Here is a 27,225-nt window from a genome sequence, read left to right on the forward strand (position 1 = left end):
GTGATGGAACCTGAGTGGCACCCCAGGTCTGTGGGAAACATCTGTACTTGACTTTGAGAGGTGAAGGGCACAAAAAGGGGCGCCATAGGTCTGAAGCCCCTTGGAGGCAGCTTGAGACTCCAAAGGCCAAAGCTGCTGCGGAGCGCTCAGGACTGCCACCCTTACCCTCCCAAGTCTCCAGGTGGCGCTAAGGAGCTCGCAGGTCAGCAGGGGTCTTCCCGCACATACCTGAGGAACGCGCGAGGCAGGGCAGTAGGTGGGGCCGCACCCACTGGTTCCCTTCAGGTGGCAGTGCCACGAGCCAATCGCCGAGCCCAGTGCCTCCAAGGCCCCGCCCACGGCTGCATGCGGGCCCTCGGCGCCCCCTAGCGGCGGGTCCAGTCCAGCCTCGCCCTGAGCCCCACCCTCCAGGAAGCCGCTGTCCTCGCCTGCCCCCGCCCTGACAGTGATCCAGGATGTCCCTCTGTCTGTCCCTTAGTCTCTAAAGGCAGGAAGACCCCAGGGGAGGGTCCTGACTTCTTGGGGAGCCAGTAAAGGAAGGCAACCGAGGACCTTCCTGCCGTCCCGCAGATTCCCTCACTATATTTGGAGACTGGAAACTTCACCCGCACTATTGGAGCCCAGACACATCCTAGCCGCTCCCCCATTGACCACGCCCACCTCGGCCGGAACATCACCCACCAAGGCTTAATCTAAGCCCTGTCCCCACCTTGAAGGTATGTCTTACCCACCCAGCTGCACCCAGGACCTGACACGCAGCCCCACTCTCCCTTCCGGGTGCTCAGAAACTGGCACACAAGTGACCCCAATAACAAGTGTCTGGAGCCGGGGCACCCCCTAGTGGCCATTCCCAGCACTTCATGGGCCATGCAGCCTGGGGTGGGTAATCAGTGCCCCACCAAGGAACTAAAATCTAGCCAAAACAACTGCCCTTTCCTTAAACTTTAGAGCCTCAGTTTCCTCGTCTGCAAAATGGGAATGATAATACTGATTCGTAGGGCTGTTAAGACAAGTGTTGTAAAAGATGACAGGTGTAAAGTACAGGTGTCAACACACAGGGGTTGCGCATCATGAGCTCACCATCCCTGTCTGCTATCATCATCCATACTACTTTTTTTTTTGTCTTTTTAGCGCCACACCTACGGCATATGGAGGTTACAAGGCTAGGGGTCGAATTGGAGCTGTAGTTGCTGGCCTACACCACAGCAACAGCAACACCAGATACAAGATGCATCTGTGACCCACACCACAGCTCATGGCAATGCTGGATCCTTAACCCCCTGAGTGAGGGCAGGGATCGAACCTGCGTCCTCACGGATACTAGTCAGATTCCTTTCCACTGATCCACAACAGGAACTCCTATCATCCATACTATTACCACTGGATGAAATCAGCAGTCACTTCCACTGTACCCCTCGCTTGAAGCTGTGCCCAGAGATTTTCCTCTGGATATTTTTCTGAAGGAGACCCTGGCAGGAGTTTGCAATGGGGGGGGGGGAACACACCTTAGTTTCAAAGTAAAATTAAAAAGAACAAGCTGTGTTCAATCTTTAAAAAAAAAAAAAAGGAAAAAGGAAATACAATATATGGTTCAATAAATAGAAAAACAGTTACAAAATATGATGATCTTTGTCCTTAATTATAAGAGGAGAAAAGACAGAGGAGGGTCATTGGGGTGGGACCCTTTCCTCCCTGAACCAAGGTGGGGGAAGGGAGGCCAAAGAGACAACCAGCTGCGACTTGGGATGCAAACAAAAAGGCTAGCTGGAGAGAAATAAGAGAAGGGAGAATAAGATGAAGGGCAGAGCAGGGAGGCAGAGGAGGAGAAAGGGAGAGACAGAGAGCCAGAAAATGCTAAGATGTTGGCCTCTTTCTAGATCGGGGGCAGGGGTCCTTGGCTTGCCTGTGCTTGTCTCCCCCCACACACTGGGTTTGGAGGACAGTGTGAGCCTGGCTCAGTTCCTGAGTTGTATGTCCAGTGACTAGCAGGTGTGGGAGGAAGGGGCAGTAACGATCCCCCAGCCCGCCTTGGGACCCCGGCACCCAAGGGAATGGGAGTCCTGACGGGATGGGGGTGAGGTATGTGGACGAGGCCTGAAGCCTCTTCAAATCCTTCAGTGGGGGTGAGCCATTGGTCCCAGCTGGGCCGCCTGGGGGGAGATGGCGCAGGGCTGTGGGTGGGGCCCCTGAAGCTGTGAAGGAAGGGTACAGGGGAGTTTAGATGCCCTAACACAAGCCTTTCGGCCACCCGGAGTTGGGTGCAGCTAGGGTCTGCTACACTGACTTTGAGAGCCAGTTTCTGGAAAGTCCTGCCTCCCAGCCCCTCCACCCCAGCCCAAGTGGGTTTACGAAGGGAGAGCTTTTGCCTATTGCTTCTGGGGTGCCCAAGGTTGGGGGGGTCATACCAGCTGCACAAGCACACACCCCGTTCCAGGCCTCTGGGTGGTGGTATGGCTTCCAATCCTCACATCTTGCACACTCACTCGCACGCTCCCAGGCACGCATGTGGCAGGATGCCACCCCCTGCCTCCCATCTCCTTCCAGGAGTGGGGGGATGGCAGGCAAGACCACCCAGCTCCAGGTGGGCTCCTTCCCTGACTTAATACTGAAATGCCACAAGGGCCTCCAGTGTCAAGGCCCCTGATGGACAGCAGGTGCCACAGAGGCAGGGTGAAGGGGGAGCCCCCCCCCCCACCTGCCTGCTGTCCCTCAGCCGAAACGCTCCCTCACCAGGAGCATGAGCTTCTTCTTTCCCTTGTAGGTCTGTTTGAGGTTCTCCAAGAACTGGGCGAACTGGAGGTGTCCATCGGGTGCCAGCAAGAAGGTCTCGCGGGCCTTGCCTAGGAACTCAATGAAGTCGCCATAGTGCCGCGGGCTGATGTGCGTCAGGCGGGAGTGGCTGGTGGTGATGTAGGCGGCCACTGCTGCATCCAGCAGCTGGCAGAGCGGTGCCCGGTCGGCGCCCAGTGGCTTGGCAGCCCGGCGGGCCCCAAGGGGACCCAAGCCGGGCGCTGAGAGGGTCCAGCGGCGCAGGATGTCGGAGAGCATGGGGGCGCAGTGGATGCTCCGGATGATGAGAGGGACGATGGCAGAGAGCTCGTGCCGGCCCAGCGAGTGGCTGAGTGAGCAGGCCCAGAGCACATCATTGACAGCGGGGTGGCTGTCCTGGTTGAAGGCGATGCTGAGCTGTGCCAAGGCCAGTGTCGCCAGCTTGTAGGCCCGCAGCGGCAGCCCACGGTGCTCCATGTAGCGGGCCACGGTGAAGAGGTGAGCATGGCCCAGGCCGCCGGCTGCGGCATCCAGCACGATCTGGTAGGCTGCCTCAAAGGCTGCGTGGTTCTTCTCGCACAGGGTGAGGGCGGGCAAGGCGCAGTTCTGTGGGTCTTTCATGGCGCACTGCAAGGCCAGGGTGCGGGCGCAGGCCCAGAGCTCCTCTCGCCGGGATGCATCCAGCTGCAGCCTCAGCAGTGTGGCATGAGTGGTGCCCGTCACGGCCACGATGGTGGCCGCCTCCACAGGTGTGAATAAAGAGTACCAGTTTTGCATGATGTTCATCAGGGCTTGTGGGCCTAGGGGAGATGACAGGGTGACACTGGTCAGGAAGGGGGCAGAGACATACCCTGACATACCATCTCCACCTGTCAGGGCTAAAGCCACACCCCTTCTGCCTCCACTCTAGGCTTGACAGAAACTGCTTTTTTTTTTTGTTTGTTTGTTTTTTAGGGCTGCACCCTCATCATATGGAAGTTCCCAGGCTAGGGGTCAAATTGGAGCAGTGGCTGCTGGCCTACAGCAATGCCAGATCCAAGCTGCATCTGTGACCTACACCACAGTTCACAGCAACGCCAGATCCTTAAACCACTGAGTGGGGCCAGGGATCGAACCCACATCCTCATGGATACTAGTTGGGTTACTGCTGAGCCATAATAGGAACTCCAGAGCCTGCACCTTATCTTTCCAAAGGTTCAGAGGGCAGCTGGGCTGGGTGGGAACTGAGGAGTGGGCAAAAGGCTAAGCTTTGGAGCCACTCTGAGCCACTTTAGCCTAACCAGCTTCCAATCTCTGTCCAGCTTGGTCTCCCCGCCTGACATTCCCTCCTGGCCTAGCCCTGAGCACAGGCTGGAGTCAGGGAAATGGCTCAGCTTCTTCCTTGGGCCTGCCCAGTTCCACAGGGAGATGGGTGGAGGGTGCCCTTGGAGACTCACCGATTTCGGTGGCACAGCTGACCAGCCAGCGCACCATCTCCCTCCGACGCCAGGTCATGGTGTTCAGGGTCATCCGCATCACCTGCAGAATGGGATGGAGAGAGGAGAGGAGAGGGGTCATCCAACCCAGGCTGGCCTATGGAAAGGGGCTGGGGATCCTGAGGGGCCCTGGGAGGCTCGGAAGTTAAGGGTGGAATTGATGAGCCATACAACCTGGACAAAGGTTTCACATCTCTGGAGCTCAGTTTCCTCATCTGTAAAATGGAGATAAAAATAGGAGCTACCTCATAGAGTTGTGAGAAGTAAGTAAAAGCATGGAGGTAAAGCTCTTTGCATAGGGTCTACTTCTTCAAAGTGCTCAACTGATGCTGAGATTTTTTTTTTTTTTTTTTGCTTTTTAGGGCTGCACCCACAGGATATAGAAGTTCCCAGGCTAGGGGTCAAATCAGAGCTACAGCTGCCAGCCACAGCCACAGCCACACAAGATCTGAGCCGCGTCTGTGACCTACACCACAGCTCAAGGCAGCTCTGGCTCCTTAACCCACTGAGCCAGGCCAGGGATCGAAGCTGCATCCTCATGGATCCTAGTTGAGTTCGTTAACTGCTGAGCCACAAAGGGAACTCAATGCTAAGGATTTATTGTTATTGTTATTGTTTGTGTTATTCCGAGGCCCCATGGTTCCTACTTGGGAGGACAAACCAATGTCCCTTCTCTCTGGAAAGTTCCAGGCTTCCCATCAACAGATTTCCCACTGTAGCCCCAAACAAAGCACCTGCCCTACAGGCCCCACCTCCTTCAGGTCCTACCCCTAATAAGCACCTTTCTTGGTAGCCTTTCCCCTGAGGCCCCATACCCAGCTCTTTTCTGGAAGCTTCTAAATACTGGGTCACTTCTCTAAAGCACCACCCTTAGCTCAAGCCCCACCATTCCCCCACAATGGCTCCACCCCACTTCGGAGGGGTTGTTCAGAGGCCAAGTCCACCTCCTGCCAGCCCTCTGCTTGCCAATTCTACCTAGGAAGGTGTCAAATGAATCTGTTCCTTATTCTGTTATTTTACTTTGGCCACTTTCTGAGGTGCTGCCCCCACGATCCCCATACCTATCACCCCAGGCCCTGCACCTTCAAGTCCACAGGTGGCACCCATGCCTCTGCCTTGCCCTTACAGCATCATCCCTTGTCTGGCCTGAGGACGGCTGGACACTCAACCGCAGGCCCCGCCTCCATGACTTTCAAACACAGGCTCCACCCCCTTCACTCACAGGACACTCCCCAGGCTCCCTCCTCAGTGGTGACCCTTCTAGGCCACAGTCCCTAAAAGGAGGCCCTTTCCCCAAGGAAACTCCTTAGAGGGGAAATGCTCTGCCCTCTCTGCTTCAGCCCCGCCCACCACGGTCCTTATCCTCAAGTACAGCAGCCCCAGGCTCCACCCCCAAGGCCACCCTTAGGTTCTTCTGCTCCCTCTTGTGGCCGACCCATTCACTTGCAGGCTCTGTGACCCCCAGAAGTAGATTCTCACCTTGAGTCACTCATTCATGGGCCCCGCCCTCACTGGTGACTGCCCTCCCTCACTTCCACGGTTCTTCATCACAGACTCCCTCCTCTGTAGCCCCACCCTAGAGGAGCCTTTCACATCCAGGTTCCCACCCCCAGAGGCGAGGCTTACACTCAGGCCCCGCCCCCAGAGGCAGACCTCACACTTCAGGCCCTCCCCCAAGAAACCCCCCCCTCCACAGGCCCCAACTCAGCCAGTAGTCCCTGCCCCCACATCCTCCAGATGGCGCTCACCTGTAGGCCCAGCTCCAGAGCAATGCCCAGCAATGTGGTGTCAGGGGGCGCACTGGCTGGGGTGGCTGTCTTGCAGGCGTCCTGTGCCAGCTTGAAGAGCAGGGCTGGAGAGTGGATGTTCTGCTGGATGGAGCCCAATACTGCGTGCAGCCACTTGGGGTCTCCTGGGGTAGGGAGAGGGACAGAGGGCACTATTGGCATACTGGGTACCAGCCACCGCTGCTTGCTGCCTGACCTGCTTACACAAGTTCCTCCACACAGGCGCAAATGTTTGAGGGTGGATGGTGTGCACCTGGCAATGGTTCTAAAAACACCTAAACCACTCTTGGAACTCCCCCTTTTCTCTTCTCTGCCCCTTCCCTTCCAGGAAGAGGAAGCTATTCAAGGACGCACTGGACCCCTAACTGTCAAAGGTACTGATTTTGGATCCAGATGCTAGGGTTCAAATCTCTGCCACTCACCATCTGTGTGACGTTGAGCAAGTCATTTCACCTCTCTGCATGGGCTGCCCCATCTATATATACAATGGGTAATACTAATGCAATGGCACCTGCCTTACAGGGCTGCCATGAGCCCATACTTGTACGGGTCTTAACATGGCAAGTGCTATGCAAATGTGACCTTCTATTATTATTATTATTAGTAGTAGTAGTAGTCTTTTTGTCCTTTAGGGCCACACCCGGGGCATACAGGGCATACGGAGGTTCCCCGGCTAGGAGTCTAATCAGAGCTGTAGCCGCTGGCCTACGCCAGAGCCATAGCAACGCCGGATCTGAGCCGCACCTGTGATGTATACCACAGCTCACGGCAATGCTGGATCCTTAACCCACTGAGTGAAGCCAGGGATCAAACCCACAACCTCATGGTTCCTAGTCGGATTCATTAACCACTGAACCATGATGGGAACACCTGACCTTTTATTATTATTATCATTAGCCTAGATCCTATAATTCTGTTACTCTACTCCAGCCACATCAGCCTCCTTTCTGTTCCTCAAACATAACAGACATAATCCAACCTCAGGGTCCTTGCCCTGGCTCTTCCCTCTGCCTGGACTGCTCTTCCCAGATGCTACAGACTGAACTGTGTCCTCCAAAAATTCATATATTGAAGCTCTAACCCCACAGCATAATGGTATTTGGAGGTGGGGCCTTTGGGAGGTAATCTGGTTTAGATGAGGTCATGAGGCTACCCCTAAGATGGGAGTCACATCCTTAAAAGAAGAGGAGGAGGAGTTCCTGTTGTGTCTCAGTGGTAATGAAACTGACTAGTATCCATAAGGATATGGGGTTCTATCCCTGGCCTCCCTCAGTGGGTGAAGGATCTGGCGTTGCCGTAAGTTGTGGTATAGGTCGCACAAAAAAAAAAAGGAGGACACCAGAGCTCTCCTTCTGCCATGTGAGGACACAGTGAGAAGGCAGCCCTGTAGAAGCCTGGAAGAGAGCCCTCACCAGGAACTGATCATGCCAGCATCCTGATCTTGGACTTCCAGCCTCTAGAACTGTGAGAAAATAAATTTTGGTTGTTTAAACCTCTGAGTCTATGGTATTTTATTATGGCAGCTGAGCTAAGACACCAAAAATTGGCATGGTTCCACCTTCACCTTTATGTCTAGGCTTAAATGTCAATATGCTTTAATCCCCTCCATAGCATTTACTACCTCTTCCTCCATAACTCTCTCTCTCTCTCTTTTTTTTTTTGTTTTTTTGTTTTTGTCTTGTTGTTGCTGTTGCTATTTCTTGGGCTGCTCCCGCGGCATATGGAGGTTCCCAGGCTAGGGGTCTAATCGGAGCTGTAGCCGCTGGCCTACGCCAGAGCCACAGCAATGCGGGATCCGAGCCGCGTCTGCAACCTACACCACAGCTCATGGCAACGCCGGATCGTTAACCCACTGAGCAAGGGCAGGGACCGAACCCGCAACCTCATGGTTCCTAGTCGGATTCGTTAACCACTGCGCCACGACGGGAACTCTTTTTTTTTTTTTTTTTGGTCTTTTTAGGGCTGCACTTGCAGCACATGGAAACTCTCAGGCTAGGGGTTGAATTGGAGCTGCAACTGCCAGCCTACACCACAGCCACAGCAACTGGGGATCCAAGTGGCAACTGTGACCTATGCTGTAGCTTACAACAACACTGGATCCTTAACCCACTGAGCGAGGCCAGGGATGGAACCCACATCCTCATGGATACTAGTCAGGTTCTTAACCCACTGATCCACAGTGGGACCTCCAATAACTATCTTCTTTATCTCGTTTATTGTCTGTCTGCCCTCACTAGATCTACCGCCATAGAGCATGGGGTTTAGGACCAATCACTGCTGGGACAGTTTTGTTCACTCAGCACTTGGGACAGTGCCTGGTACATATAAAAATGCCCAAGGAAAGCTGTGGGAAGTAGTAAAAGGATAAAAAGTAGGGGAGAAGGAATGAGGGAAAGGAGGGAGGAGAGAAATGGAGAGGAGGGGGACAGGGGGACAGGTTCCATCCTCACCCTTGGCAGCTGTCAGCATGGTGGAGGCCAGCTCACACTGGCGGGTCTCCAGGTGGCCAAGGATGAACCAGCGGGGGAAGCGGTTACTCATGATGGAGTCCAGTGGGTTGCTGTGAGTTTCTCCAGCTGGAAACGCTGTCTCCAGTACAGGCAGCCTAGGGTGCAAAGAGAAGCAAGCTGATGGTGAGACAAAGCTGGAGCCTCCATCTTCTCTAGGAGAGGTTTCTGTCATAGCCAGACCCCACCCCTTCGGGCCAGCAAAGCCCTGGGGACCCAGGGAGATGGAGGATTTGTGTTTAAGATGCTCACTGCAAGGTCATGTGGGGTTCATGCACCAAGGGATGATAAAGAGGTGAGGGGTTGGAGTTCCCGTCATGGCTCAGTGGTTAATGAATCCGACTAGGAACCATGAGGTTTCGGGTTCGATCCCTGGCCTTGCTCAGTGGATTAAAGATCCGGCGTTGCCATGAGCTGTGGTGTAGGTTGCAGATGTGGCTCGGATTCCGTGTTGCTGTGGCTCTGGTGTAGGCCAGCGGCTAGAGCTCCCATTAGACCCCTAGCCTGGGAACCTCCATATGCCGAGGGAAGTGGCCCAGAAAAGGCAAAAAGACAAAAAAAAAAAAAAAGAAGTGAGGGGATTATCTGTGTCCTGATGTGTGCCCCACCCCCACCCCCTTGCTCACCCTGCTCTGGCTGCTCCTCCCCTTGACACTCCTCATATAACACCAGGCACAGCCCTACCTCAGGACCTTTGCACAAGCTGTTCCCTCTGCCTGGAACACTCCCCTAGACTTCCTCGTATATCCCCATTACCTCTTGCAGGTCTTTGCTCAAATATTTTTCAGTGAACTCTTCCCTGACACCCCCAACACATGGGTGAGTGTAATTTCTCACTCCTTTCACTCCTTCCTTGCATGTCACCATCTGACATACAACAGTCTACCTATAAATTTATTTACTTATTTTCCTTTTTTGGCCGTACGCTCAGCGTATGGAAATTCCTGAAATCCGAGCAGCAGCTATGACCTATGCCACAGCTTCAGCAAAGCTGGATATTTAACCCACTGTGCCGGGCTGAGAATTGACAATGCCAGACCTTTAACCCACTGGGCCATAGCGGGAACTTCCCTATAAATTTATTTAGTATTTTCTCCTTTACTGCAATGTCAGGTTCACCAGACAGGAATTTTTTACTATTTGGTTCACTGCTGTAAATCCAGCATCAGAATAATGCCTGGCACACAGCAAGTGAACAACAAATGTTTGTTGAATGACTCAGTGTTCCCTCCCCAAGATATTTTGTTAAGCAGCTCACTGTTGTCATGCATTTTGTGCTTAGAAAGTTCTTCAGGAGGAGTTCCCGTTCTGGCTCAGTGGAAACTAATCTGACCAGTATTCATGAGGACACAGGTTTGATCCCTGGCCTTGCTCAGTGGGTTAAGGATCTGGTGTTGCTGTGAGCTGTGGTGTAGGTCTCAGACGCGGCTCAGATCCTGCACTGCTGTGGCTGTGGTGTAGGCTGGCAGCTCCAATTGGACCCCCAGCCTGGGACCCTCCATATGCTACAATGCAGCCCTAAAAAGACACACACACACAGAAACAGAAACAAAAAAAGAAAAAAAAAAGAAAAAAAAAGAAAGTTCACCAAAGCTATTAGATATAATCAACAGCATGGAATAGGCTATTCTGGTTCCAAACATGTAAATAATTTTGCAAAGCTCCATGGTGGTTCAATGGGCTAAGGATCCAATGTTGTCACTGCTATGGTTCTAATCACTGCAGTGGTTCAGGTTCAATCCCTCACCTGGGAACTTCCATATGCCCCAAGCACAGCCAAAAAAACCAACAACAGCAACAAAAATCTTTGCTACGTGACTGGGGACACACTGTAAGCCTGTTCATATGTAAAATGGGGATAAATATACTTATTTCACTGGGTTGTTTAGAAAATTATATGGGGTAATGTGAGTCTTGGGCTTAGGTCAGGAGTTGGCACTTTTCTTCTGCATGGAGCTGGACAGCCAATATTTTCAGTTTTGTGGGCCTTTTGATTTCTGTCACAACCATCGCTGTTGTGGAAAAGTGGCCACAGACAATAAGTAAATGAATCAGTGGTGCTGTGTGCCAATAAAACTTTATTTCTGGACACTGAAATTTGAGTTTCACATATTTTTTTTCCTGTGTCACAGAATATTGTTTTGATTTTTTTCCCAACCATCTAAAAATATAAAAACCATTCTTATCTCATGGACTGTATAAAAACAGGCAGCAGGCCAAATTTGGTCCAAGGGCTGTAATTTGTTGGCCCGGGCTTAGACAAAAATCTAGCACATAAAAGGGTGTTTTCTAAATCATAGCTCTTAACAGATTATTCTTTTCAAATATTGTGGGAACTGGCCTAGGAACTTCCGCATGCTGTGGGTACAGCTAAAAATAAATAAATAAACAAACAAAATAAAATTTTGCCTCTCTTCTGCTGGTGCATATAATTACTCAGTTATTCACTGCAACATCTTTTTGGAAATAGGTCTATCAGCTCCAGATTGTTTTTTTCTGTGGTGCATCCCTATACTGGTTCACATACTATGTGATAGGACAAAGCCTTGAAGATGCAAATGTTTAGTGAGAAGAGGGGCAAAAAATGGGTACAGAATGTGTCATGGGTGTAAAAGGAGAATCAACTTTTAATTTTCAGATTCCAAGTCTGCAGAAGTCTGGACTCTTGCAGTACAGATAAGAAAGTAGTAACGGAGTTCCCGTCGTGGTGCAGTGGTTAACGAATCCGACTAGGAACCATGAGGTTGCGGGTTCGATCCCTGGCCTTGCTCAGTGGGTTAACGATCCGGCGTTGCCATGAGCTGTGGTGTAGGTTGCAGACACATCTCGGATCCTGCGTTGCTGTGGCTCTGGCGTAGGCCGGTGGCTACAGCTCCGATTCGACCCCTAGCCTGGGAACCTCCATATGCCGCGGGAGCGGCCCAAGAAATAGCAAAAAGACAAAAAGACAAAAAAAAAAAAAAGAAAGTAGTAACACTGCTTGCCTCCAGAGAGATTTGGGTAGGGTGGGACAAACCTGCCTAGAAAAGGACTCTGAATTCTGCATCATGTGGATATTTCTCACATTCAAAATAGTATGGCACACTTTTTTTTTTTCTTTTTAGGGCCGCACCTGTGGCATATGGAGGTCCCAGGCTAGGGGTCGAATCAGAGCTGTAAGCTGCCGGCCTACACCACAGCCACAGCAATGCGGGATCCGAGCTGCGTCTGCAACCTACACCACAGCTCATGGCCATGCTGAATCCTTAACCCACTGAGCGAGGCCACGGATAGAACCCGAAACCTCATGGTTCCTAGTAGGATTCGTTTCTGCTGCGCCACAAAGGGACCTCCTATGGCACATTTATATGTAATAATCAAGAGCACAGGAATGCCAGCATGAGGGAAACTGAATGAACCTGGCTGTTAGTTCCGACGGAATGATGGGGATCCCAGCAGCCTCCCATCCCCCAATCCTGCCCGCCACCTCTCCTCACCTCATGGCTCGCAGCGAGAGTCGGTAGGCCAGGTCAGGGTCGTGGGGCAGCAGTGCAGTGAACAAGTAGCGGGCACAGGTGTGCATGGGCACGCTCTCCCGGAAAAGCACTTCTCCAAAGCCGCTGAAGGGGCCCCCTGTAGGGGTAGCCGGAGTTCAGCCTGAGTTCAGCTTGCATCCGCCCCTCCCCAGGTCTCTCCACTCCCCATGTTCTGAGTAGGGAAGGGGCAGACCCAGGATAGAGTGACTGGGCTAGGGCGGTCCTGGGGGTGGGGGCGCAGGCCTGAGACTGAGACAGGTACTGGAAAATCCAAAAAAGAAACTCTGGGCACACTTGGACTCGGTGTGCAGGGTAGAGTCAGAGGGTGGAGGTGAGGCCTATACGTGCTCTGGGGGCGGGCCCAAGCCAGCTTTCCTGTCCCATGGGGGGCGGAGCCTCACAAGGCAGGACCAAGGGCAGAGCTAATCAAAGTCCAGCTGGCCATTAGCAACTAGGCTCATTGGCTCCAAGGTGTGCAGGGGGTGGGGCATCATCAGTAGCAGCAGTTATTGGCTGCCAGCACTGATGAGGGCGGGGCCAATAGCCAGTGCTTATTTTTATTTATTTATTTTTGTCTTTTTTTTTTTTTTTTAAGGTCCGCACCCGCGGGCACATGAAGGTTCCCAGGCTAAGGGATGAATTGGAGCTGTAGTTGCTGGCCTGCCACAGCTACAGCAACGTGGGGCCGCGTCTGCGACCTACACCACAGCTCACCACAATGCTGGATCCTTAACCCACTGAGCAACGCCAGGGATTCAACCCTCGTCCCCATGGATACTAGTCGGGTTCCTTAACCACTGAGTCACCATGGGAACTCCCTGTGCTCCTTTTTAAAGAATTGCCAGGGTATGCACAGAGAGTAAGGTCAAAGAGGTGTGGCTATGGGTGGGGTCTCCCAATCCAGCAGCAACCAGGCTACTGCAGTACTGAGGCAGGATCCTACATTTCAGGCACAGCCAGGCCTAGGAATGGGGCCTCTCTCACCTTCCAGCAGCTGTCCTGCCTGCTTGCGCAGCACCTGCACCAGCCGCTCATCTAGTTCTACCTCCTCCAGGAGGGCGAGCAGCTGCTCTTCGTTGCGCACCACTTTGTCCTGGGCGTACAGCCCCTCGGGCAGGGCCCGCTGCTGTCCCAAGCCCAGCAGTGCCACCTCTAGCGCCATCGCCAAGTAGGACTCCCCAGGGCTCCCGGGCACCGGGACGTGCTGGTAGGCCACCTTGCGCTTCTCAGGGCCTGAGTCTGTGGGAGAAGAGCATCAGGACTGCTGGAGGGATACCCCCTTTCTGAGACCTCAGTGGTCCTTGACTTCAATCGCAGGCACTTGGGGTGGTGGGGGTTGAGGTTTGGGGAGAGCCCAACAATTTCTGCACGCACACCTATCTTCTAGCAGCAGATAGGCCCACGGTGGACTAACTTTCAGGAGAAGCTAAGCCAGAGGGCCCTGGCACTGACCAGAGAATGAGACCAAGTGTAGGGTGTGTGGCCTCCCTTTCTAGCAATACTGGAGGGGGGGAGGGCACGGCCAAAGGGTGGTGATTCTCCCACCTCCTCCAGGGGTCCCCAGTGCGGGTACCTGGGTAAAGGGCGAGGGTCTCCTCCTCTAGGCGAGAGGCCTCCAGAAGTGCCCTGCAGAGGCAGCCAATAGGGTCCAGGGGGTGGCCTACCCATCCTTCCATGTTGGTGATGCAGGTGGAGCCTTTCTGCAGTAGCTCTGCAGGTAGGAAGGAGGGGGTGTCAATGCCCCCCCAAGCCCAACTTCTCAGTGCCTGCCTACCACCTGCCCACCCAGCACCCTCTTCTCTGCCTCATGAGCTCTGCAGCAGCCCTCACCTCCACTGTCCCACTGTCCTGGCCTCCTGTCCTGCACCCAGACCCAGGCTTGGCAGGACAAAGGGATGAAGCTGGGCACTTTCTTTTTCTTTTTTTTTTTTAGGGCCGCATCTGCGGCATATGGAAGTTTCCAAGCCAGGGGTCAAGTCGGATCTACAGTCGCCAGGCTACACCACAGCCACAACAATGCCAGATCTGAGCTGCGTCTGAGATCTGCGCAGGAACTTGCAGCAACACCAGATTCTTAACACTCTGAGTGAGGCCAGTGATTGAACCCACATCCTCATGAACACTATGTCAGGCTCCTAACCCACTGAGCCAAAATAGGAACTCCTGGGCACTTTCTAAAGCATCCAACCAGTACCATTTCCCTCCTTGCAATGCTTAATCCTTCCTTTTCTCAGGTCCAGCCAGCTTTCAGGACTCCCAAGCACCATATGATACCCAAGTTTCCACATGGTGGTCACCTACTCCCTCTGGAACCCTATTCTCCAATCTTCTCCCCCAAGTTGAGGTCTCCCTTGCTGCTGGGCTCCTGCTAATGCTGTTCCTTCTGCCTGGAACATTGGTTGTTTGGTTTTTTTTCCCCCTTTTCTTTTTAGGGCTGCACCTGAAGCATACGGAGGTTACCTGAAGCAATTGGAGCTGCAGCTGCCAGCCTACACCACAGCCACAGCAATGCCAGATCTGAGCTGCATCTGTGACCTACACCACAGCTTTTGGCAACATTGGATCCTTAACCCACTGAGGCCAGGGATCGAGCCCGCATCCTCATGGTTCCTAGTCAATTGTCAACCCACTGAGCCAGGACAGGAACTCTTGACCTGAAACATTGTTGCTCCCTCCTCCTCTTCTGGGAGACTCCTATCCATCCTTAAGATCTCAGCTTAGCTCTCACTTGTTTGGGGGGCTTTCTCTTTGCCTCCAGGCTGGGTCAAAGCTCTGCTCGGATCCCTGAAGCCTCATTTCTTCCCCATTATCCCCAATGTTCAATTCCTGGTAAATGTCCCACCAACCCAACCCCATCACCCAGAGAGTGCAACTGATGGCCTCCCTCCTATCCCCCATTTCTAGTCCACAAACATGTTCTTTTTTGGGGCTCATGAAGTGTGGATTTTTGTTTTTGCTAATACAATTTTGAATGTGTTGCCCATATTGAAAAAAAAAATCAGTAAATTCCACATCAAATAATCCAGATTTCTGGCCTCTCTTGAAAATTCCGACAATCTGGCCATACTGGGTCGTGTTGCTGAAAGGTGGTGGCCTGATGCATATAAACTACATTTCCCAGACTCCTTTGTGTGAAAGTGTGGAAGGTGGGAGAGAATGAGGCCATCCCTTTCCTGCAGCAGCTGTGAACAGGTGTGTGGCTGTCTGCGGGGCACAGACCTGAGGTTTGCCAGCAGGTTCTGGGTTGTCCCCTGGAGAACTGTCCCCTGTGAGAGTTACAAGCTGCTGAACTTCCTGTGCTTCTGAAGTTCAAGTCTGTGAACCAAGCAGTGGTTTCCCTGACTTTCAGTCCTGCAGCCCTTCCAGTGGTTTTGTGAGCCTTCAATTCCCTGTGTTAAATTCCTTTCTGCTCAAGACAACTCAAGTAGTCTATTTTTACCCACAGACCCTCCAGGTTGTCACAGCCCCCAGCAGTTGACCTTTGTGTCTGCAGCTGCTGGTCTACGGTAATATTGGGTGCCCACCTTTTTTCTGCTGCTTGTAGCTCTCAAGCTGATGTCGCCGCTGTAACCGGAGTGTATTCACTATGGCGCCTGCCAACCGCAGGGCCTGGCGGGGGTATCCGTGGGCCCTCAGGGTGTCCACACGAGCACAGGCGGTGGGGAAGGGCTCACCCAACCAGAGTGGGCGGCCCTGGGAGTCGAAGGCTGGCTTGTCGCTGCCCATGTTGCCTGTGAGGCTGGGGCTGCAGGAGTCACCGGCCAGGATCCTCTGCAGGTGGGCGTCACTCCAGTGCAGGGACCCAGCCTGCAGGGCGCGGCCAAACACAGTGTGGCGGGAACTTGTAGCCACCACCTCCTCTTCCTCCTCTGGGCCTGTTTGGGAGGTGCCCAAATGCAGCCTTGTGAGCAGCAGGTCGAGGTCAGGTCCCCCAAATGCATGCCAGCTTGGGGCTAGATTCTGGGTTCACTGTGCGTCATCTCCTCAAATCCTTCCAACAGCCTTTCAAAGGGGTGTGTGTGTGTGTGTGTGTGTGTGTGTGTGTTGGGGAGCTATCATAGCCCCTCATATGAATGGACAACTGAGGTCAAATAACTGTGTCTGTCTGTCCTTCCATCTCCCCCCGACTTCCGCAGGCCATTCCTTTTTCTCTCTAGAGTTCTCTCTCCCTCTCTCCTTCCATCTCTGCCTCTCCTCACTTGTGTCTCTCTTCTCAATACCTGCTTCCTTTTCTCTCTGCTCTGCCCTGACTCCCACCTCCATGGTCAGGAGGAGGTTGGGTCAGGAGACCAGCCCAGAACTACAGGCATCTTAGCTATTTCACATCATGTCCCTCAGGCTACCTGCTACCCCTGCCCTGGGCACTCACACACTGCAGGAGGAGGACAGGTAAGAGCTGGTGCCACCACTCCCACATTCCCCCCCCAGACTGCCATGATGGGGTGGCTAGGCCACAGGCAGAGGTGGATGTTTGCTGGGGGAGTGGCGGAGACCCCTCTCCTACCTGGGCTGAGGGCCGACGTGGGCTGCAGGCTGGGCCCATCGAAAGAGTAGTTGCCTTCTTCCAGCGGGCACACATCCAGCTTGTCCCACTTGCCAAGCAGCTGGAGCCAGCTCATCCGCTCCTCTGGTTTGCAGTGGGGACTCAGGACGACGCACACCCACAAGGCCCCTGGAGTGGGAGAATGGCAAACATGGGCATGGGGGAGCCTCAACATTCATGCCAACAGGAGCAGCACATGCTTATGGAGTGTCTGTTGTGTGCTCTCTGCTGAACCTTCGCTTTGGGCCTCTGAGGTTGCAACTCATCGTCTCTTCACTTTAACGCACAGAGAGGCTAAATCAAGGTCACAGAACTGGAAAGTTAGAACTCAGGACTCAAACCCAGGCTGCCAGACCCCTCTTGCATTTTTTTTTTCTATAGCACTTATCATCACCTATCACAATGGTCAACAAACTACTGCCTGCGGAGAAAACCGAACCGATCATTTGTTTTTTGTTTTTGTTTTTGTCTTTTTAGGGGCATGTCCACAGCATATGGAAGTTCCCAGGCTAGGGGTCACATTGGAGCTGGAGCTGCAGCTGCTGGTCTACACCACAGCCACAGCAATGCCAGGTCTGAGCCGCATCTGCGAACTACACCACAGCTTGAGGCAACGCTGGATCCTTTAACCCACTGATCGAGGCCAGGGATCAAGCCTGCATCCTCATGGATAATAGCTGGGTTCTTAACCCACTGAACCACAATAGGAACTCCCCCACCATCTGTTTTTGAATGGCCTGTGAGCTAAGATTTATTTTTACATTTTTAAATGGTGTGTGTCAGGGAGGGTTTAATCAAAGGAATATTTTCTGACTTATGAAAATGATGACATTCAGGAGTTCCTATTGTGGCTCAGTGGTTAACGAATCCGACTAGGAACCACGAGGTTGCGGGTTCGATCCCTGCCCTTGCTCAGTGGGTTAACGATCCGGCGTTGCCGCGAGCTGTGGTATAGGTCGCAGATGCGGCTCAGATCCCGCCTTGCTGTGGCTCTGGTGTAGGCCGGTGGCTACAGCTCTGATTCACCTCCTAGCCTGGGAACCTCCATATGCTGCAGGAGCAGCCTAAGAAACGGCAAAAAGACAAAAAAAAAAAAGGAAAGAAAAAAAAAAGAAAATGATGACATTCAAATAATTAGAGTCTGTAAATACAGTTTTATCAGAATTCTGCCATGCCCATTTGGTTATGTGTGGCTTTGGCTGCTTTTCTGCTACAACAACTAAAATTGGGTAGTTGCAACAAAAAACAGATGACCTGAAAAGCCAAACCTATTAACTATTTGGCCCTATGGAAAACATTTGTTGACCCCTGGCCTAACAGGTTTGTAGGATTTTCTCCTCTGTCCCCCTAGTAGGTGTCAGCTCTCTGAGGGCAGGTATTTAATCTCGTTTAATCTCTCGTTTCTTTTTTTTTGTGTGTGTCTTTTTGCCATTTCTTGGGCCGCTCCCGCGGCATATGGCGGTTCCCAGGCTAGGGGTCTAATCGGAGCTGTAGCTGCCAGCCTATGCCAGAGCCACAGCAATGCGGGATCTGAGCCGCGTCTGCAACCTACACCACAGCTCACGGCAACGCCGGATCGTTAACCCACTGAGCAAGGCCAGGGATCGAACCCGCAACCTCATGGTTCCTAGTCGGATTCGTTAACCACTGCGCCACGATGGGAACTCCAATCTCCCTTGTTACTTGCTGTAGTCCCAGTGCTCAGTACATGCTAATGAGTGGAGGAAGCATTCAGGGGCCAGACCCTAATATCAGGGTGGGCAAGCCCAGGTGCCTGGCGTGCTCAAGGGTCTAGACCTTACCCAGCTCGTCCCACAGCTGGCGGCACTTGTCCGTCATGCCAGCACCCTGTTGTCGCCACAGGGCCAGGCGCGGGTCCTGCAGGAACTGCTCAGTCATGAGGATCAGCATGCGTGCCCCGTTGGAATCCCGCATCCGCAGCATCTCCCGCACCTGCACCAGGGACAGGAGTGGTGAGGAGGGGCGGGGCTCCGGCGCCAGGGCTGTCTAGCCCCGCCCACCACGCGTGCGCGCAGCACCTTGCAGAACATGGAACGCAGTTGCTGGCTGGCGCCATAGTAGCCGCCGTTGGACAGTAGCTGCTTCACCTGCTCCTGGATCTGCTCCTCGTCCAGGTGCCAGCAGTTGGCGTCCTCGATGCCCGCACCCGCTGTGGGGTCTGGGGCACCTGTGGGGAGGAAGGGACAGTTGAGGCTGGGACTGGGGAGAGGGAACACTTGTCATTCAGTCCTGCAAATCACTCGACCTATCCCAAAGTTCCATCCATCCCGCTTGAAAAAACATCCATCGACAAAAAAAAAAAAAAAAGGTCAAAGGAGTTCCCGTCGTGGCGCAGCGGGAAACGAATCTGACTAGGAACCATGAGGTTGCAGGTCCCATCCCTGGCCTCGCCCAGTGGGTTAAGGATTTAGCATTGCCCTGAGCTGTGGTGTAGGTTGCAGACGCGGCTCGGATCTGGTGTGGCTGTGGCTGTGGCTGTGGCTGTGGCTGTGGCGTAGGCCGGCAGCTATAGCTCCGATTAGACCCCTCACCTGGGAACCTCCATATGCCACGGGTGCGGCCCTAAAATGACAAAAAAAAAAAAAAAAAAAAAGGGAAAGAAAAACCATCCATCCATCTTACCTGAAACATTACCTATCAATCAGTTCAAACCACTCAACCATTTATCCATACCTTCAAGTCATGCCATGCATCTTTCCACCCACACATCCATAACTCTTAGCATTATCTACCTACCCCATTAGTCTATCATCCACCCTACCCATAACTGCCACCTACTCACCCATCTATATACCCATCCCACCAGTTCACTCATCCATTTACACACCCTGATTTGTCTTTCCAACTCATCTGTATCAACCACTCAAAATATTCACTGACCTATTCACCCACTGATGCACACAACCATGCTATCCATCCACCCAACTAAGTGCAAATTTCCATCTATTCTTTCCTCATCAACTATCCACTCATATGTATCTCCCAAAACACCCACCAGCCCATTAGTCCATCCAGCCATTCCATCCATCTGTCCTACATAAACATGCACCCACTCCATCCATCCAACATGTGAGTTCACACAGAAGAACATTCATACACACATCAACTCACTCACACAGTGCACACCTTGGTCCTTCCAATCTTCCACCAACCCCCTCTGCCACTACTCAAACTCCCCAATCAAAACCCATTTTATCCACCCCACCACCAATTGCCACCATCTCCACATTCACCTACCATCCTAGTAAATCACTCATCCACTCGTTCCAATCATTTTTCCACACCATCAGTTCACCCCCAAACCCCATCATGAACACCTTCTGCCTCCAGCCGTCACCACCCTCAAAAATCTATCCATGCCTCCACCCACTAATCCATCTACCCACCCTCCATCCAACTCTATTTTCCCACCATTATAGTTAAGCAACATAGCCACTTGTAGCTCCAAACCACCCCAGAACTCATAATACCTCCTGGCCTATCTCCCACCTCTAATGCCCACTTACATCCACACACACTCCTCATGCCCTCCACCCACCCACACTCAGGCCTGTTCCTGAGATCTTGCAACACCCCTACTCTGGGGCTGGATTTTCCACTGAAAATGATTTCTGACCATGCATTTGCCCAGGGCCAGATCAAATCCAGGATCTGCCACTAACTAGGTTTGTGACCTTGACCTTAGGCAGTGGTTCTCCCTTCACCCCTGCTCATGAATCAAGGGTGCCTGTGGATGCTGTGACAAATGCAAGTCCCACAGCAATAGACATGGCTGTGAGCTGGAGCCTGGCCACCCCCATCAGACCCTGGGGCATTCTTACCATGCACCAGGTTGATCTCGGAGCCCAGGAGAAGGATCTCGTCTGCCAAGCGCTGGGCAGTGGGCAGCACCTCAGTGTGGTGGGCGCTGATAAGGTACTGTACAAATTTCTGTAGCTGGTCCCGGTTCATCTGGGAGAGCGTCTCGGAGATGGGCAGTCGCAGCTCTACCTGGCGGGCATGCCGAATGCGGTACAGCGACAGGGCCACCACGTGGGCACAGTAGAAGAGGTCGCGGTTGTCGCAGCCGCAGCTCACAGATGTGATCTTACAGCGGTCAAAGCTGATGGAGACGTGGTACAGGCGCTCAGGTTCTCCAGGGCCCCCCAGCTCCCGGATGTTTCCGCTCAGGTGGAACCCTAAGACCCAAACCAAACTGTCACTGCTGTGTCACCCCAGAGATGGGTGGTGCTTGTCCACAATGCACAGCAAGACCAGGTGCAAATATCAGCTGAATATCCTACCACGAGCCACTTAACCTTGCTCTGCCTCCGTTTCCACATCTGTGAAATGGGAATAAACAGCAATGTCCTTTGTGCATTTGGGTGTTTTTAAATGATTTTTATTTTTCCCATTATAGTTGATTTACAGTGTTCTGTCAATTTCTACTGTACAGCAAAGTGGCTCAGTCATACATATGTATATATTCTTTTTCTCACATTACCCTCCATCACGTTCCACCACAAGTAACTAGATATAGCTCCCTGTGCCATACAGCAGGATCTTATTGCTTATCCCTCCATGCATTTTTTTTGGGGGGGGTCTTTTTGTCTTTTTAGGGCCACATCTGCAGCATATGGAAGTTTCCAGGCTAAGGGTCTAATCAGAGCTGTAGCTGCCGGCCTACACTGCAGCCACAGCAACACAGGATCCAAGCCACGTCTGCAACTTACACCACAGTTTATGGCAACGCCGGATCCTTAACCCACTGAGGGAGGCCAGGGATCGAAACCGCAACCTCATCGTTCCCAGTCGGATTCATTTCCACTGCACCACAATGGGAACGCGCCCTCCATGCATTTGTAATAAGGATTAAATGAGTTAATATTTGGCAAGTGCTTACAGCATGGCTGGCATACAGTAGGTTGTAAATAAATGCATGTTCTTGTTCTAATTCTGAATAACATTATGGCAATGCTGTTGAAGATTTTTTTTTAGCCCTTGGGTAATCATGGGTACAGCCCAGGCTCCAGGCTCCCTGTCACTTCCTGAGAAGATACCAAAGGGCTGTAACACTTGGGGGCGAGGGGTTGATGTGGCAGGCCAGGGACCAGTCGCCCCATCACCCCCTGCCCCTCCCTGGCCCCTGGGGAGCTCAGATGCCAGGCTCATCTGACTGGTTGGGCAGCTCAGGCCCCAGCCGGCCCTGTCTGCGTCATGCAGGGAGACGGCGGCTTCCTCATACCAGCTGGAGGTGGCTGAGCCTGTGGCTGGCTGGGTCATGTCCAGGCAAGGGGGCCCCCAGGCTGACAGGGTTCAGAGAGGGTCATCTTGGCTGAGCCCCTGCCTCCAGCTGGGGGACGTGACCTGCCCCCATGTGCGCTGTGGCATTCCAGGGCTCACCTGCCTTCTGGCTCAATCTCTCCTGGTTTCCTTCTCAGCCCTGCTGCCTGAGGTCTAGAACCATCTTTCATGTCTAGCTCTAAAACTCTGCCCTTCCTTTCACGTGGACCTGCTGCCTGGGGTCTAGAACCACTCCTCACAGATAAGTCTCAACTTCCACCCTACATCCCACCGGAGCCTCACTGCCTTAGGTGCAAGCTCTTCCTGAAACCTCTGAACCCAACTTCCACCTGAGTATCTCTGCCTGAGGTCCAAAATTCTCTCTCACCACTGGCTCTAAAACTTTGCTGCCAACTCTCACCTAGGACCCTGCTGCCTGAGGTCTAGGATCATTCTTTCTAACCTCTGGCTCTGAACCTTGGCCCCAGAACGTCCCTGGCTCCCTCCGTCTGAAGTCTGGAATTTCCTCTCACTTCCAGTTTACTTCCTCCAAACTACTGCCTCCTCCCTGCCCTCCCACCTCTACTCTCACCCCCTAACTCAGCTGTCTGACGTTGAGGCAGATCCCTGATCTCCAGCTCACAGTATCTTCTTTTCTCCCACTTTTTAGGGGCTGCAGGGGCTAAGGGTGGAAGGAGAGCTGCAGCTACTGGCCCACACCACAGCCACAGCTACAGCCACGCCATATCTGAACCATAACTGCAACCTACACTGCAGCTTGAGGCAACATGGGATCTTTAACCCACTGAGTGAGGCCAGAGATGGAACTGCATCCTCATCCTCATGGATGCTAGTCGGGTTCTTTTTTTTTTTTTTTTTTTTTTTTTTTGCTTTTCAGGGCCACACCCACGGCATATGGAGGTTCCCAAGCTAGGGGTCCAATTGGAGTTACAGCTGCCAGCCTACACCACAGCCACAGCAACGCCAGATCGGAGTGGCATCTGCGACCTATACCACAGCTCACGGCAATGCCGGATCCTTAACCTGCTGGGTGAGGCCAGGCATCAAACCCACAAACTCATGGTTCCTAGTCGGATTCATTTCTGCTGTGCCACAAGAACTCCACTAGTCGGGTTCTTAACCTGCTGAGCCACAAGAGGAACTCCAGCTCACAACCCTCCCTAGGCATCCAAGTCTGCCTTTGGACCCTCCCCTCCCTCTGGCCCCTGCCTCCAACTCCCCCCTCCTCCACGCCTGCTCTGGCCCCTCCTGGCCTCCCTGGCAGGGCTATGCGGGCAGGTACTCACCCACTTGCAGCACCCGATCTACCGCCCCGCTCTGCAGTAGGTGTAGCCCACGGGTGAAAGGCACCCGTGCATCGTGCTCGCCTTCTGGGGGCTGGTAGCCTAGTGATGAGTACATACATATCTCCCGTTCACTGCGTGGAAACGACCAGAACACGATGCGCTTCTGGACTGGCTCCGGCACCCGGGAGAACCGCTCCTCGACCTGTGGGAAGGGCGGGTATGTTAGAAACCCCCAGCCCCTGAGTCTGCTTTTGCCACCTATAGTAGTGTGACCTTGGGCAAGTCACTGTGCCTCTCCAAGCTTCAGGTTTTCTCAAGCGTAAGAAGGAGATGTTGCGAGTTCCTGTTGTGGCTCAGCAGTAACAACCTGACTAGTATTCACGAGGACGCAGGTTTGATCCCTGGTCCTGATCAGTGGGTTAAGGATTCAGTGTTGCCATGGGCTGTGGTGTAGGTTGGCTTGGATCCTTATTGCCGTGGCTGTAGCACAGGCCAGCAGCTGCACCTCCAATTCGACTCCTAACCTGGGAACTTCCACATAACTGCGACTATGGTCCTAAAAACACCAAAACAAAAAACAGAACAAAGACAAACAAACAAAAAGATGTTAAGAGCACCTGCTTCCTGGTATTGTGAGCATTAAACATACATTAATATATGTACAGTGCTTACAATAACACCTGGCCCATAGTTAGTGTTCTAGAACTTTCTGCTACTTCCCTCAGGGATGTCAGGCCCCAGGTCCTAGGAGCCTAATGTAAGGTAGTCTCAATTCTCAGGCTTTGGGGTGGGGGTGGGGTACAGGAGGAAGGAAGACAAAGTGATAAGAAGACTAGGGATCAGGCCTAGGAATTCTTTCTTTCTTTTTTTTTTTTTTGTCTTTTTGCCTTTTCCAGGGCCGCTCCTGTGGCTACAGCCACAGCAACGCCAGATCGGAGCTGTATCTGTGACCCATACCACAGCCCACAGCAATGCCGGATCTTCAACCCACTGAGCAAGGCCAGGGATTGAACCCAAAACCTCATGGCTCCCAGGTGTATTAACCACTGACCCACGATGGAAACTCCAGGCCTAGGAATCCTTAGCCTACACGTGCGTGCTAAATGCTTTACGTGCTAAATGATACTTTTGCAGCCTGGGGAATCTGAGGCTCAGAGGTGGGGTGAATTTACCTGTTCAGGGTCCCACAGCTAGGGAGCTGCAGCTCCCAAGACCAGCTCTCAGTTCCAGCTTCTAAGGGGCCCCAGGAAGGGAGGGGTATCCTGCTCCCCCGGGGGACTCTGAGCAATGAATTGAGCAGGTTGAGCCTGTGTTCCAATCCGGGTTTGCTACTCACTGGCTGAGTGTCCTTGGGCAAGTTTCTCAACCTCTCTGTGCCCCAGTTTCCTCAAATAAGAAGCAGAACAACTCCCAAAGGGTGGCAAAGGATTCCATGAGCTTCTGTGGGGCAAGAGTTTTCCTAGGGCCAGATCTGCCCTGGGCAGGCCCATGGGAGCGCTGGAGAAGGTTTCAGGATTATTCGGGGTGGGAGGTGGGGTCTCACACACAATGAGGGGCAGGGACCTTTCAGAATCCCCCAGTCCTGGGTTTCAGGGGGAAATGGGAGGACCAATGACCAGCCCAGGCCTCGGGGACAGTTGGCAGATGACTAAGGAGGGATTTTCCAGGCCGTGAATCAGAGCCTGCCCCATCCACACTTGGCCCAGAACCATCAGTCCCGGCAGACTTCCTAACTCTGGAGGGGCCAGGGAGCAAGGAAGGCCCCCACGAAAGCCAAAGAGAGGTCAGAGCTTCTGGGTACTGAGGAAGGCTTGGTCACATCCTGGCCACAACTCCAGATCCTTGGGGCCCACACTGAGGCTGGGAAAGGTGTCTTTAACTGCCTCAGCCCTGGGGCATCCTGGTAAGGGCCCCCAGAAGCTATAGGGGCAGGGTTCCAGGAGCACCTGTCCAGGTACTAGCACCTACTGCCCAGCCCTGGAAAGACTGGGATGGCTGTGGAGGGAGGGAGGGGAAGGTGAGCATGGGGTAATGGGGAGGGGGGACTCTGACAATGGAGTAATCTCTGCAGGCAGCTAGGAGGGAGCTGGGCAGCCCCCAGTGGGAAGTGATCTCAGAATTACTGAGGGGGTATATTTATCAGGGCCTGAGGGTAGGCTCTGCAAGAGAAGGGGGTCTCCATGGGACAGGGGGGTCATGGAGGTTGAAGGCAGGGATGGGGACAGATAGGGGTATCTTGAGGATGAGATCCATATAAATGAGGGAGTTCTCTACTGGGGATGTAGGACAGAGATCTGTAGTCTCTAGGGATTGAGATCTGGTCTGTTCACAAATGGGGTTGGTGGTGGAGGTGTAGCAGTTGGAGAGAAGAACGAGGATTGAATGCGGTGCCCTAATTGAATTGAGCTGGGAAAAGAGAGATACCCAGGCTTATGAGACGACCACTAAGCTTGTGAGAGGAGGAGAGAAACTGTCCCCGGATGGGATCAGCGCACTGAGGGCACCACTGGGTCTTGTGGGCTGAAGGGCAGGGCTGTGGGGGAAGGGATGGGAGTGGGTCTTAGAATTTGAAGGAATGAAATGGGAGGGTGAGGGGGTGTCTTGGGATCAGGGTTAAGGATCTTGGAGATCTCTGGGGGTGTCTGCGATGGGGGCAGGTCCGGAGTCTGGGGTCTGGAGAGAGGGAGAAGGCACGTCGTAGAAGAGGCTGGGGGTGGGTTTCTGGGTCCCTCCCCACCCCCCTCCTCAGTCACCTGCTCGAAGGCCCAACTCTCGGCTACTCGCTTGGCGCTGAGGTCCAGCAGCGCCTCGGGTCGGCCCCGGCCGCGCACGGTCGCGACCCCGGCGTTGCGCTCCTCCGGTCCTGCGGGGCAGCCCCGGCTCCGCTTGGCCGCTGGGGGGTCCATCCGGCCGGGCCGGGGCCGGGGCGGGGCCTGTTCGAGGGGGTCGGTCTGATGCTTGCTCCTCTTCGCCCGCTCCCGCGACCCCTGCCCGTCTTCTTGTCCTTCGTCCGCGCTCGGCTGCCCCGGGACTCCCGCCGCCCCCGCCCCCGCCCCCGCCCCCGCACCGGGCCGGCGGGGTGTTGCGGCCCCTTTAAGACTCTTCACAACAATGAAGCTGCCTCGGCCGCCGCTTTATGCTCCGCCATCGTCCCGCCTCCGTCGCCAGTCCCCATTGGCACTCCCTTCGGCCTCCGAGGCTCTCATCCACCATTGGCTGCACCTCCATACCCGTCTCCAACTTCTCGCTCATCATTCGTTTAATGAGCTGCCTGTCTTCTCGGAACAACCCATTCAGAGGGCTCAGCTAGCGGCGCTGTCAATCACCGGGCACCGAAGACCAATCACAGTGGGAGGACCCCCTGCAGGGCCGGCCTGAAGCGGAGTTTCGGGGCGGGTCCTGGGTTCATTCACAACATTCTTTCCCCGCCCCCCCGGGGCTGGACAGCGCTCCCCGGGCTGCTGGGGCTGAGCCCACACACGGCTTTGTTTACTGAGGGTCGCTTCCGGGCCCCGCGAGGGGACAATCAACACGGCTCGGCCCGGGAGCGAGACAGAGCGGCGGGATCCCCGGGACAGCGGCTCAGCCCCTCCTCCCTCTGGACTGTGTGAGGTTAAAAGCTCAGGCTCTCTGGGCGCCAGGTCAAGTTTTGAGGCTTTGCGAGAATTGAGGGATCACATGCCCTTTGGCGGAGCTCTTGGAGGCCATAGATCCCTTCTCTAGAAATAGAGCCCAGTTCAAGCCCATCCTTGAGCCCCAAGTTAAGAATCCCCAATCCATTCTTTGCCCTAAATATTACCTTGAGTCATATGAAATTACTGATTTTTCAATCATTTTTGATACACTAAATGGCAGTTTCATTAGGTTTAACGTAATAAATGTTAAAGCTGACCACTTCTAATTGTTTTTTCTGATTCACCTTGTCTGGGTCATATCTCTGACCATGACATGGGTGGTGGTCTTCATACCTGGTCCCCAGCGCACTCCCCCTACAGTTCTCACTCTCCAGCTCCTTAGAGAACCCAAAGTTTCCTTGCCA

General features: G+C 53.5%; 1 protein-coding gene across 1 annotated transcript; it reads right to left on the reverse strand.

The window, feature by feature from the left end:
- Window positions 1-1,618: 1,618 nt before the first annotated feature.
- On the reverse strand, window positions 1,619-26,300 carry ZSWIM4 (zinc finger SWIM-type containing 4). Its single transcript, XM_047776873.1, has 14 exons — window positions 25,940-26,300; window positions 23,187-23,388; window positions 20,439-20,795; window positions 18,636-18,784; window positions 18,399-18,549; window positions 16,558-16,725; window positions 15,578-15,928; window positions 13,627-13,764; window positions 13,038-13,292; window positions 12,015-12,150; window positions 8,482-8,636; window positions 5,993-6,156; window positions 4,206-4,287; window positions 1,619-3,569 (listed from the first exon to the last, which is right to left on the reverse strand). The coding sequence occupies exons 1-14, from the start codon at window positions 26,090-26,092 to the stop codon at window positions 2,710-2,712; spliced, it is 3,321 nt and encodes a 1,106-aa protein (XP_047632829.1). The 5' UTR covers window positions 26,093-26,300; the 3' UTR covers window positions 1,619-2,709.
- Between the last annotated feature and the right edge of the window lie 925 nt (window positions 26,301-27,225).

The sequence above is a fragment of the Phacochoerus africanus genome, chromosome 4 (genome assembly GCF_016906955.1).
Source record: "Phacochoerus africanus isolate WHEZ1 chromosome 4, ROS_Pafr_v1, whole genome shotgun sequence".
Classification (NCBI taxonomy): domain Eukaryota; kingdom Metazoa; phylum Chordata; class Mammalia; order Artiodactyla; family Suidae; genus Phacochoerus; species Phacochoerus africanus.